The 16242-nt window shown below is 51.7% G+C and overlaps 2 protein-coding genes across 3 annotated transcripts in view; both read right to left on the bottom strand.

Moving 5' to 3' along the window:
• The window catches only part of LOC105514904, a 16224-nt gene extending 13076 nt beyond the window's left edge, over nucleotides 1-3148 (bottom strand). Inside the window, exons 1-2 of one of the 2 annotated variants that reach the window (XM_011946564.1) lie at nucleotides 3050-3120; nucleotides 984-1079 (exon numbers count right to left, since the gene is read on the bottom strand). In XM_011946564.1, coding sequence (XP_011801954.1) covers nucleotides 984-1079; nucleotides 3050-3075 — 122 coding nt within the window. In that variant the 5' untranslated portion in view covers nucleotides 3076-3120. Of the gene's footprint in view, nucleotides 1-983; nucleotides 1080-3049 lie in introns of both variants that reach the window. The other variant, XR_001002234.1, reaches the window with a different exon arrangement.
• IQSEC2 (IQ motif and Sec7 domain 2) overlaps nucleotides 1-16242 on the bottom strand; it is a 90149-nt gene that overhangs the window by 45679 nt on the left and 28228 nt on the right. The window contains exon 2 of the mRNA XM_011946591.1: nucleotides 13507-13536. Coding sequence (XP_011801981.1) covers nucleotides 13507-13536 — 30 coding nt within the window. The remainder of the gene's footprint in view (nucleotides 1-13506; nucleotides 13537-16242) is intronic.

A 16242-nucleotide genomic window follows, 5' to 3' on the forward strand; every position in this document is an offset into this window, starting at 1 on the left:
GTTTCACCGTGTTAGCCAGGATGGTCTCCATCTCCTGACCTCGTGATCCGCCCGCCTCGGCCTCCCAAAGTGCTGGGATTACAGACGTGAGCCACCGCGCCCGGCCAATTTGTAGTATTCTCACTGACATTTATTCTAAACAGTCTATAAATTCCACTCTTATTTCCTCTTTGGCACAAGTATTTTTAAACTTTCAAATGGGGAGGAGGGCCTAGCCCTTTTGCTGTTGCTGTTAATATTTCCTTTTATTGAGTTGTAATTAGAAAACATAAAATAGGTTCTCTAATTAACTTAGAAATAATGTTCTCCAGCTGGGCGTGGTGGCTCACGCCTGTAATCCCAACTCTTTGGGAGGCCGAGGCGGGTGGATCACGAGGGCAGGAGTTCGAGACCAACTCTGGCCAACATGGTGACACCCCATGTCTACTAAAAGAAAAATATAAAAATTAGGTGGGTGTGGTGGCACATGCCTGTTATCCCAGTTACTCGGGAGGCGGAAGCAGGAGAATTGCTTGAACCCAGGAGGCAGAGGCTGTAGTGAACTGAGATCACGCCACAGCACTCTAGTCTGGGCGACAGAGCAAGATTCCGCCACGGGAAAAAAAAAAAAAAAGAAATAACGTTCTCCAAAGATATGGGCAGATTGTTCCCTCTGCCTAACCGCCCTTCCTCAGTCTATCCAACTGGCAAACTCCTATTTATCCTTTTAAAAAGCTGGAATTTCACATAGTCTAGGACCAACCACTCAGGCCTCTTGGGCAGGTCTCCAGGGAAGGATTGTTTTAAGGAAGGACAAACTACAGATAGATCCTGAATGTCCTCTTTGGTCTCCTGACCTGATCTCCCAGGCACTCTCCTCATACACTCGGACACCCATTCCACAGGCACAGCGGGGGCTCAGGGAGGTGGGAGGGGCTGGCAATGACACTGTTTATTTGCCTGGAAGGAGGAGGAATTGGGGGAGGGATGGGTCTAGCTCTTACCTGCTCTCTGCCAGCCTGCCTGAGGGGGTAAGCTTCATGGAGTCAAGGACCTGAGTAGGACAGCAATACTGGTGTAGAGTATGAGACGCTGTGGACCTGAGAGACAGCAAGAGACAGAGAGAGAGAGACAGAGAGAGAGACAGGGAGGGAGGGAAGTGGCAGGGTGGGCGATGGGGACAAGAAGGTGAGAGTGAGTGTGGGAGGGGAAAAGGGAAGGCTGGGAGGAATGGAGGATGGGAAATGGAAGAGGAGGGTTGGGAGGCAGGGAGGGAGGAAAGGAAGGAAGATAAGAAGGGAGAAAGGAAAAGAGGAAGGGAGAGAGGGAGGAAGATAGGGAGAGAGGAAGGAAGGAAGGAGGGAGGGAAGGAAGGGAGGGAGGGAGAGAGGAAGGAAGGAAGGATGGAAGGAAGGAAGGAAGGAAGGGAAGGAAGGAAGGAAGGGAAGGAAGGAAGGAAAGAAGGGAAAGAAGGAAGGAAGGAGGAAGGAAGGAGGAAGGAAGGAAGGAAGGAAAGAAGGAAGGAAGGAAGGAAGGCAGGAAGAAAAAAAGAAAAAAACCACAAAGTCAAGAAAGAGAGGACGGCACTCGAACCACATACAGAACACAATGACAACAGGGGGCAGTGAAGACGAAAGAGCCGGGCTGGGCCTCCTGTGTTCCAGGTGACTCCGTGGGGACCTCAGCCACAGAGACGCTGGGACACCACAGCAGGGAAGGGGGAAGGCAGCCCTCCTCACACCAGACGCCACAGGGGTAGGGAGGATGGCAGGGGAAGGGGGGATGAAAGAGAGGGGGGAAAGATGTATGGGGGCTCCCCTGAGAGAAGACCACTCACAGAAAGGGAAGAAGGGATGGAGGAAGGAGAGGCTCTGGGCCCAAAGAAGGGGGAGAACCCAGGTGGGTGGGTAGGGGGAACACTGAAGGAAGAGAGGGAGAGAGACAGAGAGAAACCGAAAGAGACAGAAAAGGAGAAAGACAGAGAAAGAGGAAGACAGAGAAAGGGCGAGACAAAAGACACAGAGAGAAGCCAGAGAGAGGCAGAGAGCGCCAGAGCAGAGAAGGGTGAGGGCGGAGGAGGCTGACAAGGTCTCAGTGGTCTTGGTGACAGGATGGGACTCAGGGCTGAGTGGGTGAGGCAGAAGATGGGGTGGTTCCAGGTAGGAGTCTTTTGCTTTGAAGGCCAGTGCTTTACCCTCCCACCCCAAGGCAGGGCCCACACTCCACCCCTGATGCTGCGCCCCCACCACCCCTACTGCAGGGTTCAAAGACCCCTCCACCTTGTGCCTCCTGCGATTAAAGTCTGGAGAATGGCCAAGGGAAGGAGGAGGCACAGCAGGGCAGGGAGGCTGAGGGCCTGGTCCCTGCCCTACCCAGTGCAGCGCAGATGCCAGAGGTGTGCCAGTCAGCCGGAGCCAGAGCAAGCTGGGAGTGCAGCCGACCTCTCCAGGTCAGCCAGCCCCTGTCCCCCACAAGCCCATAGAGGCAGACTGTGGTCAGGGCCTGGCCATTCAAAAGCCCATGTAAAAGCCAGGAGACGTGGCCAGGCCAGCTGTGAATTCGAGGATGTCCAAATCTGAGAACCTTACAGAGAATCTTTGAATCTGAGACTCTTCTTATCGAAGGTTCTGAATTAATCATCATCAGGGCGACTGCTTCTCAGGTGCCAGTCTCCAACCCAAGTCCTTGACTCATTATCTCTTTTGAATCTGAGACTCAGAGACCCTTAGGCTGCTGAAATGTTGGTGTTAGAATCTCAGAGGCCTCGAGCCTGGAGCCCTGCAGTGCCTTGCACACAAGGCTAGTAGAGCAGGGTAGGAGCCAAGCTCACCCCTCACAGGCCACAAGCTGTGCTGCTCAGGGTTCCAGGGTCCTTCCAGAGCTGGGCACCTGGATGCCCATGGCCTCTCCCACTTGAACTGGCTCCCTCCCCCAGGCCAAAGGCCTCTCAGAGTCCAAGAAGGGAGCCAGGAACCAGGAAGCCAGGAGGCTGCTGAATCAGCAGCCCAGGGATTGGGTCCAGGTCTGGGCAGGAAGGGAGGGGGCCAGGCTGCGGGGCCCAGGTTCCTACCTGCTGCTCCTCCCGGGGGGCTCCATGGGTCTGGACCTGTCCCAAGGGCAGGCCCCCTGGCCTAGCCGGTGTCTCCACCGTGTCACCACCCCCTCCTCCCCAGCCCTTCCCTAGAAGGAGGAACCAAGAAGGCGGGGCCAGGCCAGCTGGGCTGCTGGCCAGATTGCAACTGGAAACTTTGTTCCTTCCCCTACTCCTCCAGGAGGGCTGGGAACCCCTCCGAGAAGGAAGCGGCCTGGAGAGCTCTCAGTCCCTCCTCTGGGCCAAACCCCAGGCTGGGCTCCCTCAGTGCACCTCTGCTAGAATCTCCCCACGCACTCCATCAGGTTTGTATCGCTGGCTCTAGTCTCCTGAACAGAAAATTGAGATGGAGAGAGGTGAAGTAATACTGCTAGTAAGTGGCAGAACTCCAATATCAAGACCCGGTTTGGCTATTCCCAAACCTGGAATCTGCCCCTTCAGCCATATTGCTACCTTGTGAATACAGAAACCTTTCCAGAGAAGCTTTTCACAAATATCCTTATTTTCAGCACAGTTAAAGAGACTATGTTTAGGAGTTGTTCTGGGACTCTGCATATTAAGTAAAATTCAAATCACCCATTTTGGGGTATCAAGATGGGGCCCCAGTCAATATTCTTTCCCACTGCAATAAGCTCTCACTCTTCTGTGTTGTTTTCTAGACTGGCTGAGAGAAATGCTTCCTGAAGAGAAGACAGAAAATCAAAAGAAATGCCAAGAGGCTGTTCTTCCAAGGAAACTGCCCAGCCTGACTTTACGGATGGGGAAATTGAGGCCTGGAGAGAAGGGTCTTACTAAAGTTCATGCAGCAAGTCAGAGTAGACTCCAGGTGCCCTGGCTCCCTGCCTGCCTGTTACAGCAACCTCTCTGTCCTCCACATGGGCGGGACTGGAGAAAGGAGAGAGTTTTTCAGCTTTGAAGGATGTAGGGCTCCTGAGAATATCACAGGTCCAGCTCAAAGTGCTCCTGTCCTTTCTCGGCCCTGGAGCCCAGGCCGCTGGCTGTTCTGAGCAGAAGGCGGCCCTGGGAGGGGCCAGGGGGCCAGTGATCTAGAAGAAATAGAAGCTGACAGGCAACAGGCCAGCCTTCCTGCCTCCCTGCTGGGGCAGCTGGTTCCTCTCAAGAAAGCCAAAGCTACTGAGAGAGAGAGGCTCTCCGGACCACCACAACGTTGGCATCTGTGGGTCCTTGGTGGCCTCCTCTCCCTCTGCCCACCCCTCAAAGCCCTGGTCCTCAGGGCTCTGGCCTTAGCCCCCCTGCCTTTTTTTTTTTTTTAAAACTCTCCTTGAGGAACTCTCCTATCTCCTGCAGCAGCTTCACCTTGTGCCCATTTGTAGTTATTGCCCTAAGAGCTGGACTCTCTTGACCTGGCAGGAGCGGAGAGACATTAAGTGTAGTGCTGGGCCGGGTGCAGTGGCTCATGCCTGTAATCCCAGCACTTTGGGAGGCCGGGGGCAATGGGGCGGGTGGGGGGCGGTGGATCACCTGAGCTCAGGAGTTTGATACCAGCCTGGGAAACATGGCAAAACCCTGACTTTACAAAAACACAAAAATTAGCCAGGCGTGGTGACGCACACCTGTAGTCCCAGCTACTTGGGAGGCTCGCTTGAGCCCCAGAGGTGGAGGTTGCAGTGAGCTGAGATCACGCTGCTGCCCTCCAGCCTGGGTGACAGAGCAAGACCCTGTCCAAAAAAAAAAAAGAAAAGAAAAGAAAAAAAAGAAAGTGTAGTGGTAGCTTTAAGGGATGATGCTGTCGTGACGTTGGGTAAGCCCCTTTCCCTCTCTGGTGAGACAAAGAACCTAAACTTTGGTGCCTGGTAAAGCTGGGTACAAGTCCTCGCCCTGTCACTTTTTAGCTGGGTAAGCCCTCTGAAGCTCAGTTTGCTCATCTATAGAAGAGGAATGGCAATTCCTACCTCACAGTTCTTGTAGGGATTTGGTAGGTAGACAAAGTGTGCACATGGTGAAGAGTCTCAGCCTGAACCTGAGAGAGTCTGACCCTGCTCCCAGAGAGGCAGAGGAGACCCACGGGAAGCCTGCTTGTTTCAGGGACAGTGAGGAAGATTGCTAAGAAAATATCCCTGAACCTGGGACCACTTTTGGAATTAAGTCATAGCCGAGCATGCTGAACAGACTCAGATGATGACCCACCAGGGTCTGAAGGGAGGAAGGAATGAAGGGTGAGGAGCCTGACCCAGCCACGGGGCACTGGTAGGGCCTTCACGTGCTTATTCGACAGATACTGTGGCCCAGGCACTATCCCCAGTGCTGGATACAGCAGTGGCTAAGGGTAGACTATGTCCAGCTCTCACAGAGCTTATATCCAAGTGAGAGGAGACAGACATTCATCAACTAATGCAATTCAACTGAGCAAAATGTAGAGATGGCAGCAGGAAAGCATTCCAGGCAGAGGAAACAACCCGGACAAAGGACCTGAGGTGGTAATTCCAGCAAGCACGAAGGGGCTGACGTGGTGGGGTGGGAAGGGAAAAGTGCAGGGGAGAAAGGTGAGACTGGAGATGAAGGTGGGGGCCCAGCATGCAGAGCCTTGGAGGCCTCCGTGCAGGTTTCCATATCTATAGGAAGAGCAGTTTGGAAGCCTGTGGTTTGTGGACAGGCATGTGGGGTGGGGAGTATCTTTGAAGCCCCTAAAGTTGTATGAAAAGCTTTAATTTCCGGGGAGAACACCTCTAGCTTTGATCAGATCCTCGCATGGGTCTGTGATCCCAAAGGGTAAGGAAGCTTCTTACATGATTCCATTCGCTAAGTGCCCGTGATGAGCGGGTGGCAGGCATCCTAGAACCTTCCGTGAGCTAGCCCCTGTCCCACACCTCCAGCTAGTCTCAGCCTTCTCCCCACCTTCAACCTGCACCTCACCCAGACAGAAGCACCTGCAACTCTCAGCTACACTCTGCTGCTCCAAGCCTTATTAAAGAGAATTTGTGTCAAATGCTCTGTAATAGTACCTCTGTTGTCCCACTGTGCCCCCACTGTCATCTCCCCACCTGGCTGGCTCCCCCTTGTTCTTCAAAAGTCAGCTAGATGTTGTGCTCTCTGGGAACCTGCCTTGACCCCACCCAAGCAGGTTGGGTCACCTCCCTTGTGTCCCTCCACCCTGCTCTTCTCTCAGCTGGCTTCTCTCAACACTGTGTTCAGATGCCTGCTGCCCCTTCTCTGTCAGGAGCTCTGTGAGAGCTCTGTGTCTTGTTCATCCCAGTGTCCCCAGCACTCAGCACCAGGGCACCCGGTCACACATGATGGGGGACAATGGACAGAGGTGGAGGCTGCAAGATGGGCCAGTGGACACTAGAGGGCACTGTGGCCACTAGCATCCCAGCCTGCTGCTGGCCAGGCAGACCCAGGAGGCTCCCAGGCCCACGATTGTCACATGGAAACTGTTGCTGGGTCCTGCAGCTCCTCAGCTCTGGACCTAAGCAACCAGGACCACAGTTCCAGCCTCCCAATAAACCTTCTGCTCCCTTTCCAGACCAGACCATTTCTCATGACAATGCCATCTCACTGCAGATACTCCTTTAGTTCTTCACAAATGTGGGTGCCAAACACTCTTCTCGCAGTTCTGGCCTGCAACACTCTGCACTTCTCCTTGCCCCAGCCAACCCCTCCCCTGGCTAACTTCTGCTCATGCTCCAAGCTTCCACTTAGATGTCGGCTTGGAGAAGCCTCCCTGGCCCTCAGGCTGGGTTGGGTATATTTCCATGGTGCTCCCACAGCACCCTACACTTCCCTTATAATTGTCTGTAATTGTCTGCCTCCTTGTCTATTTCCTGACCTGACAGTGGGCTTCATCACAGCAGGGTTGTTACTCACCACCCCATCAGTCACATTTAGCAGCGTCTGGCACATTGTAGGCACTGGATAAATCCTTGAATGAAGGAATAAATGAATGGATGTGTGGATGGACAACTTGAGGCAAGTCATTTTACCTCTCTAGGTTTCAGTTTCCCCACCTGTAAGTCACCCCTACTTAGCAGGGTGGCCACAAGGATTAAAGATAATGTGTCTCCAGTGCTCTGTAACAGTACCTGATATTTAGCAGACATTTTCTGACTCAAAGCAATTATTACTATTTGGAACAGTGAGAAAAGGGCAGGGGGAGGAGTTGAAGGAGACTGCTCAGAACCTGGGATAATGTCTCCCACTTAGGTTTACCATTTAGATATGGAAGATGGCTTTAACAGCAATAATAAAACTACCAATTTTATTAAAAGTAACAGCACCTACTGTGTGCCAGGCCAGAATCAGGAGGCCTCTGAGGAGGTGGTGGGAAGCCCTTAATCTCGGCCAGAGGATGGAAGGCCAGGGCCAAGGCCAGAGCTGTGGACATCGCTCCTGTGTCTGGAGAACAGTCATTACTGGCACGGCTGGTTCCAGACTCTTTATTCATAGGTGAAAACTTGTCTAAAGGGTCATTAATTCCTTCTGTAATTAATGTAAAACCTGCAGGGTTGGTATTAATGGAAAAGTAAGCTCCAGCGTCAAGCTGATAACATTGATAATGTGTACTTGTAATTATACACTGGAGATAACTATAAATTCAGTCACTGAACTCATAAAATGTCAAAATTCTTGAGGCCACCAAGAACTGGGTAGCAGCTGTCCCATCAGTAGCTTTATACCAGTTGCTCTGAGGTGATGAAAAATTACCACAAGCTGGTAGCAATGGTAATATTCACTGTACATTTAAAAGCTTTTTCGGCATAAAATAAGAGGGCACTTTTAGACAAAACAGCATGTTTTGATGCAAGGATATGGAACTTGAAAGCACAGTGAGCAAAGGTCACCTTGCTATAAAATAGGAACCAAAAACAATCTTACAAGCGTTTGCCTCTGAGCCGACCAGGCTCTGACCTCACTTGGGTACACATAAAAACTGTGCTTACTGCAGAAGAAACACGAAGTACCAAGTGTTTTCTCTCTCTCTCCTCTCATCCAATTCTAAGGGAATCAATTATCTCACATGGCCCCTTGCCGCCTTGTGTTACCAACAGGCTGGAGGATCACTGCAGTTCAATGGCAGGAGGGGCGGATCCTGAAGCTGGAAAAGGTCACATAGCTTCCAAGTTGGTGGCCATGTCAGGCCATGGGCAAGCAGAGGAGGCTGGTCCAGAGAGAGAAGGCCATGAAAAAGAGATGATAGTCTGGGCGCAGTGGTTCACGCCTATAATCCCAGCACTTTGGGAGGCTGAGGTGGGCGGATCACGAGGTCAGGAGATGGAGACCATCCTTGCCAACATGGTGAAACCCCGTCTCTACTAAAAATACAAAAATTAGCTGGGCATGGTGGCACACGCCTGTAGTCCCAGCTACTTGGAAGGCTGAGGCAGGAGAATTGCTTGAACCCGGAAGGTGGAGGTTGCAGTGAGCCAAGATCATGGTATTGCACTCCAGCCTGGGCGACAGAGCAAGAATCCATCTCAAAAAAGAGAAAAAAGAAAAAGAAAAAGAGATGACAGGGACCAGGCAAGCCATGAGAGATGGAGAAAGATGAGACATGGGCCCAGGAGATGCAGAGAGCGAGACAGCAACCTTGGTCCTCGACTTCCTGGTCCCACTTCCAGTTGGTGTGAGGCCTGGCAGTATTTCATTAACTGTTCTTAGATTCTGTGAAATGTAGCCTCACAATAGTCCCCCTCATTAGCCCTTTATTCTTGAGCTAGCTTGAGTGGGCTTCCATTCCTCACAACAAAGTGTACCCAGACTAAGACAAGTGAAAATTGGGAATGTAAGTGCAGGGTTTGTGTAAGCAAAATTGCATAAAGAACGCTTAGGTAGAGAGGGGTGAATGCAATTGTCCAGCATTTGTGTTTGTTCACCCAGAAGCTCCCTTGTTCCCTGACACTTACAACCACAGCCACACGCTCCAGCCACACGCTCACACATGCTGACATTCAGTGGTACACAGAAACAAACGCAGCAGCAACCCGATATGGTTCTCTGCAGACCCCCTGACATGCAGGGCCATGTGCCAGCATGCAGTGTTGCACTTTGCTCTTCACAGCCACACTGCCATGCAGCAGTGCACACCCACATGCATGAACACAGAGGTGCTGCCCGTAAGGCTCAGGGCAGGAGTCGAAGCTTCACTGAGCTCCATGCAGCCTCCCTCCCCAGCTGCCAAGTGACTCATCCCCAGGGCTGCTAATTAAAGCCAGGACAGAGGGGACAGAGGCAAGGGGAGGGGAAGAGAGAGAAGGCAAGTTTATTTCGGTGCCAACCAGGCACTCAGCCAGTTTAGGGGTCACCCACTTCCTGGGGCTGGGCCAGGCGGTGGCAGAACACAGAGAGGAAGGGGAGGAGAAGAGAAATCTCTTACCCCTTCTTGCCCTTCTTTAGCTTTCTGGAAAGGTACCTCCTCCTCTGCCCCACTGTCAGAATCCAGTTCTGACTCCTCCAGACTTCTGTCCTTACAAAATGACTGTCTACCCCATCATCACGCTCCCATTTGGGCTGACCCGAGCTGGCTCATCTGTGTCTGCGGCAACCCCAGACTGGGAAGCAGTTAGTGGCAAGATTCCAGGCAAAGGAAGTGGTAGGAACAGGGCAAGGTGGGCAACCAGGCTGAGCCAAATGGGAGGCATCACAGCTGGATGGCTCTGGGGACGGGTAGTGTCTTGGACATGTGGATGGGAGGGCCACAGATCGTTCATGAGGTCTTGGCCATCCCAGATTGCCAAGAGGTCAAAACAAGAGATTATCTAATCCAAACTCCTGTAGGACAGATTGGGGCACCGAGGCCCAGAGTGGGAGGCTCCTCCTCCCACTTCTCCTCCAACTGCAGTGGTTCCCGTTGCCATAGGGACGTCCCTGTCTCTGCGGGTGTCAGCAGCTCCCCCACCCCCTCCCTCCTTCCCTAGCAACAGGCCACCTCCTCCCGCTTTCATCCTTGCGTGTCTAGCAACCCCAGCCTGGTCCCCAGAGCCATCAAGTTCAGGTTGACCCTCACTGCAGCAGTGCCTCTAGGCCTGGGCCCCCTCATCTTCTGGTGAGGGCCTCATCAGGCCCCTCCTGCCCTCTCTATTTTCAAGTTCTACACCTCTTCACATTCTTCCAGCCTGACTACATAGCGTATGACAACGGATTGGGTTAGGGGAAAGCGGAGGACACTACAGTTTGTTGCGCCACTATTTCACACTGAGCGTTGCTTTACTTTAAGTTCTCTCATCAACCCAGAAAAGTCAAGACTATTGTTTCCATTTTACTCATGAGAAACTAAGAACCAGAGAAGTTAAGTGATTTTGCAAAGAGCGCACAGCTAGGAAGCAGGCTCTGCTGCTAGCTAGCTTTGTAACCTCGAGCCGTGGCCAATCCCTCTCTGGACTTTGGCTTAAGGTGCCTTTAGGTCAGATCTGTGACAACTTCTCAGGGATCCACAAGAAGTCCAGGCACCTTTCTCTGCCCATGCCTACCCCCCACCGCCATCACCAGCTGTTCTGCTCTAATTAGACACCACACTTCCTCTGGCATCCCATACTTAGAAGTCCTCAGGCCTGGGTCATGCCAAGGGTGGCTTGCAATCTACCGACTCTGCTCTCTCCTTGTTGTTCAGTTCCCATAAAAGCCCAGGCCTAGTGCCTCTCCTCGGTGTTTCTTCTACCCCCCTAGCCCTTCCCCTTCCACAAACGCATGCACGCACACATGACGTTTATTAGATGAGGAAACTGGGATTCCAAGAGACGAGCAGATTGTCCAGTCACATAACTAGAAAGCAACCTACCCCCAAATGGAGGCCTGTGCGTGGATCCAATGTTTCTGCCCTTCCCATGCCACAGAGCCTCGCCTCTCTCCTCCAACTTTCCCCAGCTCCCAACTGATGGCAGAAGGTCGCTGTGACCCAGCTCTGACCCGCATTCTGACCTTACTGCTCTTTTCCTGCCTAAACCTTCTATTTTAGCCCCACGGATCGCTCCCTGTGTCTAAACCCACCCCCCTCGCTTTCCTCCACAAGCTGATCCCACCTCCGGAGACACCCTCCTTATGCAAATCTGCATGGCAGTCCCTGACAGCCCTGCTCAGACACTGCCTGCTCCAGGAAGCTCTCCTTCACCCTAACTGGAGCGGATTCAAAAATTTACAAGTGGGTCCCTACCCAGCCCTGGTTGCAAGTTCAAATTGCCTTCCCACCATGTTGTCAAGATCTTGCCCCACACACGCCATGCTTTAGCCCCTTCCCATAGCCTGAGTTTGACCCTCGCTTCCCAGATGCTGACTTCTCTAGGCCCCTATAGCCTCCTTGACTGTGGGCCCAGGACGGATGTCAGGAAGCGTGTCTGAATAAATTAAATGCTGGCTTTGGAACCAGACAGCCCAAGGCACTGACTCTCTCAGAACCTCTTCCCCTGATCTGTAAATCAGGGATTGTAATCCATGCTTATTAGGGCTGTTGTGAGCATTATATTCCAAGTTGTTAGTATGTGAGGAACAAATGATGATTGCTATAATTGCTAATATCAGGATGAGGATGAGGATGAGGATGAGGATGATGATTATTATCTGCCAGGCTGTCGAGAGCTCCCATGGTGATGGTATGGGTAGCACTCTAGGTTGGCGCCAGGCAGACTTGGGTTTGAATCCTGGCTCAGGATCCATATATTAGCTGAATCCACATATTAGCTGCCTGGCTGCAGGCAAAACCTATAACCACTCTGAGCCTCAGTTTCCTCAGCTGTAAAACGATGATAAGGTCAGCCCAGGTTCTACCTACAGTGTCACTGGGAGGATCAAACAAAAGAAAGTCCCTGACAACTTCTGTAAGTTGTAAAGGCCCAAATGTATATCATCACATGACTTATGATTATGCTCATTATTAAATGTCCTGAGCTCTGTGTCCCAGGAACTTCCTTGCTGGGAAGAGCTGATAACTAGAGATGTTTTCAATCTTCTTCTTCAACAAGTAGCAGGTACATCACTGGGGATGCTTGCAGGAGCCCCGTGCTCGGGGTCAGCTGAGGTGGCCTCTCTCCAAACTCACGGTGGGACACTGAGATCTATTCCCTTTGCTAGACAGGTGCCTTCCTAAGTGCTAGGACAAGCTGTGCCCGTGACATGCTCCTTGGCTGCATGCTGGGTCTAATTATGTCTTGTCACAAACCCCTTTCCTGGACACTGGGACTGATTGCATTAAGGGACTGATTACATTAAGGCTGGCCCGTGTGTGTTCATTCCACAGGCCCAGTCTTGGCTCTGGGTATCCGTGTGTTTACCCCAGATCCCCTGTCTGGGGTGCTAGAACAGAGGGTGTCTCATTAGACACTTTTGTCTGTATGCTGGCATCCTGTGTCCCCAGCCCATATCCCCTGCCTGAATGACAGGACCAGGGCTGCTGCATAGAGTCGGGCAAGTTGTGCCTTGCACAAAAGGTCACAGCCAAAAGGATACGAACAGGGGCTGATATCCAACCCATGCTATGCTCAATGGAGCCACTCAGAGGGGGTGCCCTTGAATGGGACATCTTTTTCTATTCTTCACAAAGGTGCCAATTATGTTACTGCCAGCTGTGGCTGGGAAGGACTGTACCCATCTGTGCCTCTGCTGCCTGGGCTCAGCTCAGCTCAGTGGCCTATCCCAGAGCCCCCAGCCTAGATGTTAAGGCTGAGTGGGTCCTATCCTGAGCACCCTCATCATTCCTATATAATCCCTATACTTGACACCTCTGCCTTCATGAAGCTTCTGATGGGGTAAGGCCTGGGAAATGCACGAAGGTCCCTTGTCTTTACCTTTACCCAAGTTTTACTCCTGCCTCCCCAACTGGCAGATTGAACACATCTTTAAAGCTTACTATGTCTACCAATGGGTCAGTAACAACAATAACAACAACAACAACAAAAAAAAAAAACCAAAAAACAAAAAACAAAAACAAAAACAAAAAACAAAAAATAAAATAAAATAAAACGTACCAAAGCTTGTAAACTTTTTTTTACCAAGCACACACACACACAATTTTCCTTGTCGCCATAATGTATAGTTCATAATGTCTAGAATGTGTTACATCCAGAGTCCATTCAAATCCCACTACTCAGGGCTGGCACAGATTCAGGGTGGAATGTGAACGCTAGACCAGGGAAGCTCAGCATCAATCATGCCTTCTTCCCCCGGGAGGAGAAGGTGGAAAAGGTCCTGGGTCCAGAGCTGACCTCTCAGCTTTCACATCTGGGCAGCTCCTATGAGCCCCTATGGTGTTCAGCCAAGCCCCCAAGTCAACTAGTGTCAGAAAGACTAAGGAACAGTCTTGAACCCCCTCCCCACAGCTGCCACATCCCCCAACTGCCCTCCCACTCCATAGCCACCCTTAATACCAACAGGGAAGACACCCTTGAGTTGGCCCCTCCCCCTGCCCATGGATCCTGCAGTTACAAACCAGAGGCTCCCACCCCAGGCCCTGCCCCATCTCCCAACTAGTACTAAAGAAAGGAGGTACTGACCTGACTGTTCTGGAATTCTCACCATCAGATCTGAAAGGGAAACAGAGAAAAAAAACCAAAACAGTCAGTATATGCTCTCTACTTTTCTCCCTCTGTCCTAGGTAGAGTGGCTTTGGGGGCCTTGAGGCCTAATGCACATCACAAAAATGAGGGGAAGGGTATTTCATGCAGAGAGAAGAGAATGGCAAGTGCAAGGCTGAGAGACAGTAGAGTGCCTCGCCAGCTGAAGGGATGGAGAGGAAGACGGTGGTGCTGGGGTGCAGTGAGCAAGGGGAAGAGTGGTCAGAAGTGAGGTCAAAGAGGCACCAGGAACCAACCATGTGGGGCCTAGTGGATCGCAGTGAGGAGCGTGGCTTTCCTCGAGGCAGCCAGCAGCCGTGGGCGGGGCAAAGCCCAAGCTTGAAACACAGAAAGACTTAGGTTCAGATATTGGTTCTGCCACTTACCAGCCCCAAGACCTGGGCAAGTCACTTCACCTCTCTGAGTCTGAGCCTCAGTCTCCCCATTTGTGACATGAGGCCGATCCTCACAGGGCTGTTGGGATAATTAAACCCTTTGGAACCCGGTAGGCAAATGCCAGGTATTATTAACACCACAGAAGAGGCTTTGCCAACTGCCTGGTCCAACCTGCTTATTTTCCAGATGAAGGGAACGAGGTTGAGGGGATAAATGAGTCAGCCGCTGGGCTCCTTTCTACTACACTGGTCTGCCGTTTTCACTGTGAGGCCTCTTTAGAGGCAAAAGAAGGGCAAGAGAAGAGAATGGAGTTGGGACATCACTGAGGGAACCAGGGAATGAGTGAAATCTGAACCATACCCTTCCCCTCCCACTACGCCTTCCCAAGAAGAGTGTGAGAGTGTATACGCAAGTGCACACACATGTGTACGTGTGTGTGTGCGCACGTGTGTGTGTAGGGGAGGGAGGATCAGGACAGTGGGGCTGGTGTCCACTGCGTGCAGGGAAGGGGTGGAAGAGGACCATGGAAGTTGAAAGTGGGAGCGTGTGGGACACGGACTTCCCCTTCATCATCTTTCTCCATCTTCACCTCAGGCCTCCCACCCTCGCTCATGCTGCAAAGGAGACAGAGATGAATACAGCACAGACTCTGTCCTCAGCTGAGAGAGCCAGGACATGGCTTTAGTGAGGGGAGTGTCCACCTATGCTAAGCGCTAAATGACATAGGTACACACAGGGAGAGGAGCAGGTGGGCCTCAGAAGGGAGCATTTGTTGAAAGAATGAAAGGAGGCCCCGCTGGCGAGGTGGGGCAGGCAAGCAACAGGGTGCTGCAACCACAGCACTCCCGGTTCCACTACTCACAAGCCATGGAATCCTAGGGAAGATACTTCACTTTGTTGAGTGTCAGTGCTTTGCCTTGTAAAATGGGGCTTTGGGGGTGGGCTGCGGTGAGAGTCACTCCCTTTATGGGGTGTGGCTGTGAGGCTCAGCCTGGCACAGTGCCCGGCACATGGTACATGCTCAGCAGATGCCAGTAGCACCAACCCTTAGCCTTCTCAGCGCCCTGAAGGAACAGAGGACCAGGGCCACAGCGTGCCTTATCACATTTATTAAAATGTTCCATCTCCCTCTGCAGCAACAAGAGCTTCTGAGGCCTGGCCCAATTATTCTCAGGTACAAGGCCTGAGGGACCTGACTTCAGTGACTCCCCAGATGCCTACAGAACTGAGGCCAAGCCTCTCAGCCTCTCTCCCTAACACTAACCCTCTGCTCCAGGCAGGCCGATCTCTTCACCACCCACCTACCCCCAAACCCAGCACACATGTGTTCAGTCTGCTGTCTACCAGGCCCTGCCCTGGGAATACAACCCCTCAAGGAGCTCATGGACTGGCCACTTGCCCCAATCTACCCAAGGGTTTAAACAACACTTCTAATCACCCCCACCACCACTGTGAACAAACTATGTGTACCTACTATGTACCAGGCAATAGTGTTAGCCTCTTTTTGTACGTTGTCTCCTTTGATCCTGCAATGTGGGGGTTATTCATCCAATTTTAAGATGATGAAACTGAGACTCAGAGAGGTCAAAATGACTTGTCCAAGGTCACACAAGTGGAGGAGCTCAGAGTGAACCCCAAAGTTCATGTTCTTACCACCACGCTCCACTATACCACAAGCTCAGTGCCGGGCACATACGCACTATGAGGGTGAGTTCCCTTATCTTCATTCCTCAATATCAAGCCAGACAGGCACCAACAGACCTTTCCTCTCCAGTGCTCTTTCATCTGAGAGATTATGAGAAATGCATCTCTGCTCCAGAAGTATTTCTATGTGATATGTGACAACCCTCAAGAAGGCAGCAAAGGGGAGCAAAAGAGCTCCAAATCATGATGCAGTGGGAAATTCGCCAATTCTCGCTATGGACTGATTCTTACTAGCTTGAGGGTGCACAGCATCATATGACCCTCAATGTGGGGGTGCAGCTCACCCCAGGGTTCATCACCCTTTATGCATTTAGCGTATTATTCATTATGTATAGAACAACCGTCAGTGCTATCCTACACCTCCTCAGAGGCTCATATCCTGCCCAATGGTCATGAAGCTGGGCCACCATTCTTTTGGGAGGCAGTATAGAATGCCTCCCAAAAGAATGGTGGTAGAAAGAATGCTAGGTCCTTTTATGGCTCATTCCCTAATTGGCAGTATGAACTTGGACAAATCATTTCCCTCTGGACCTTGGTTCTTCACCTATAAAGTGATGGGGCTGTGTTAGTTGAGTT

Source organism: Colobus angolensis, unplaced genomic scaffold (assembly GCF_000951035.1).
Source record: "Colobus angolensis palliatus isolate OR3802 unplaced genomic scaffold, Cang.pa_1.0 Scaffold250, whole genome shotgun sequence".
NCBI lineage: Eukaryota > Metazoa > Chordata > Mammalia > Primates > Cercopithecidae > Colobus > Colobus angolensis.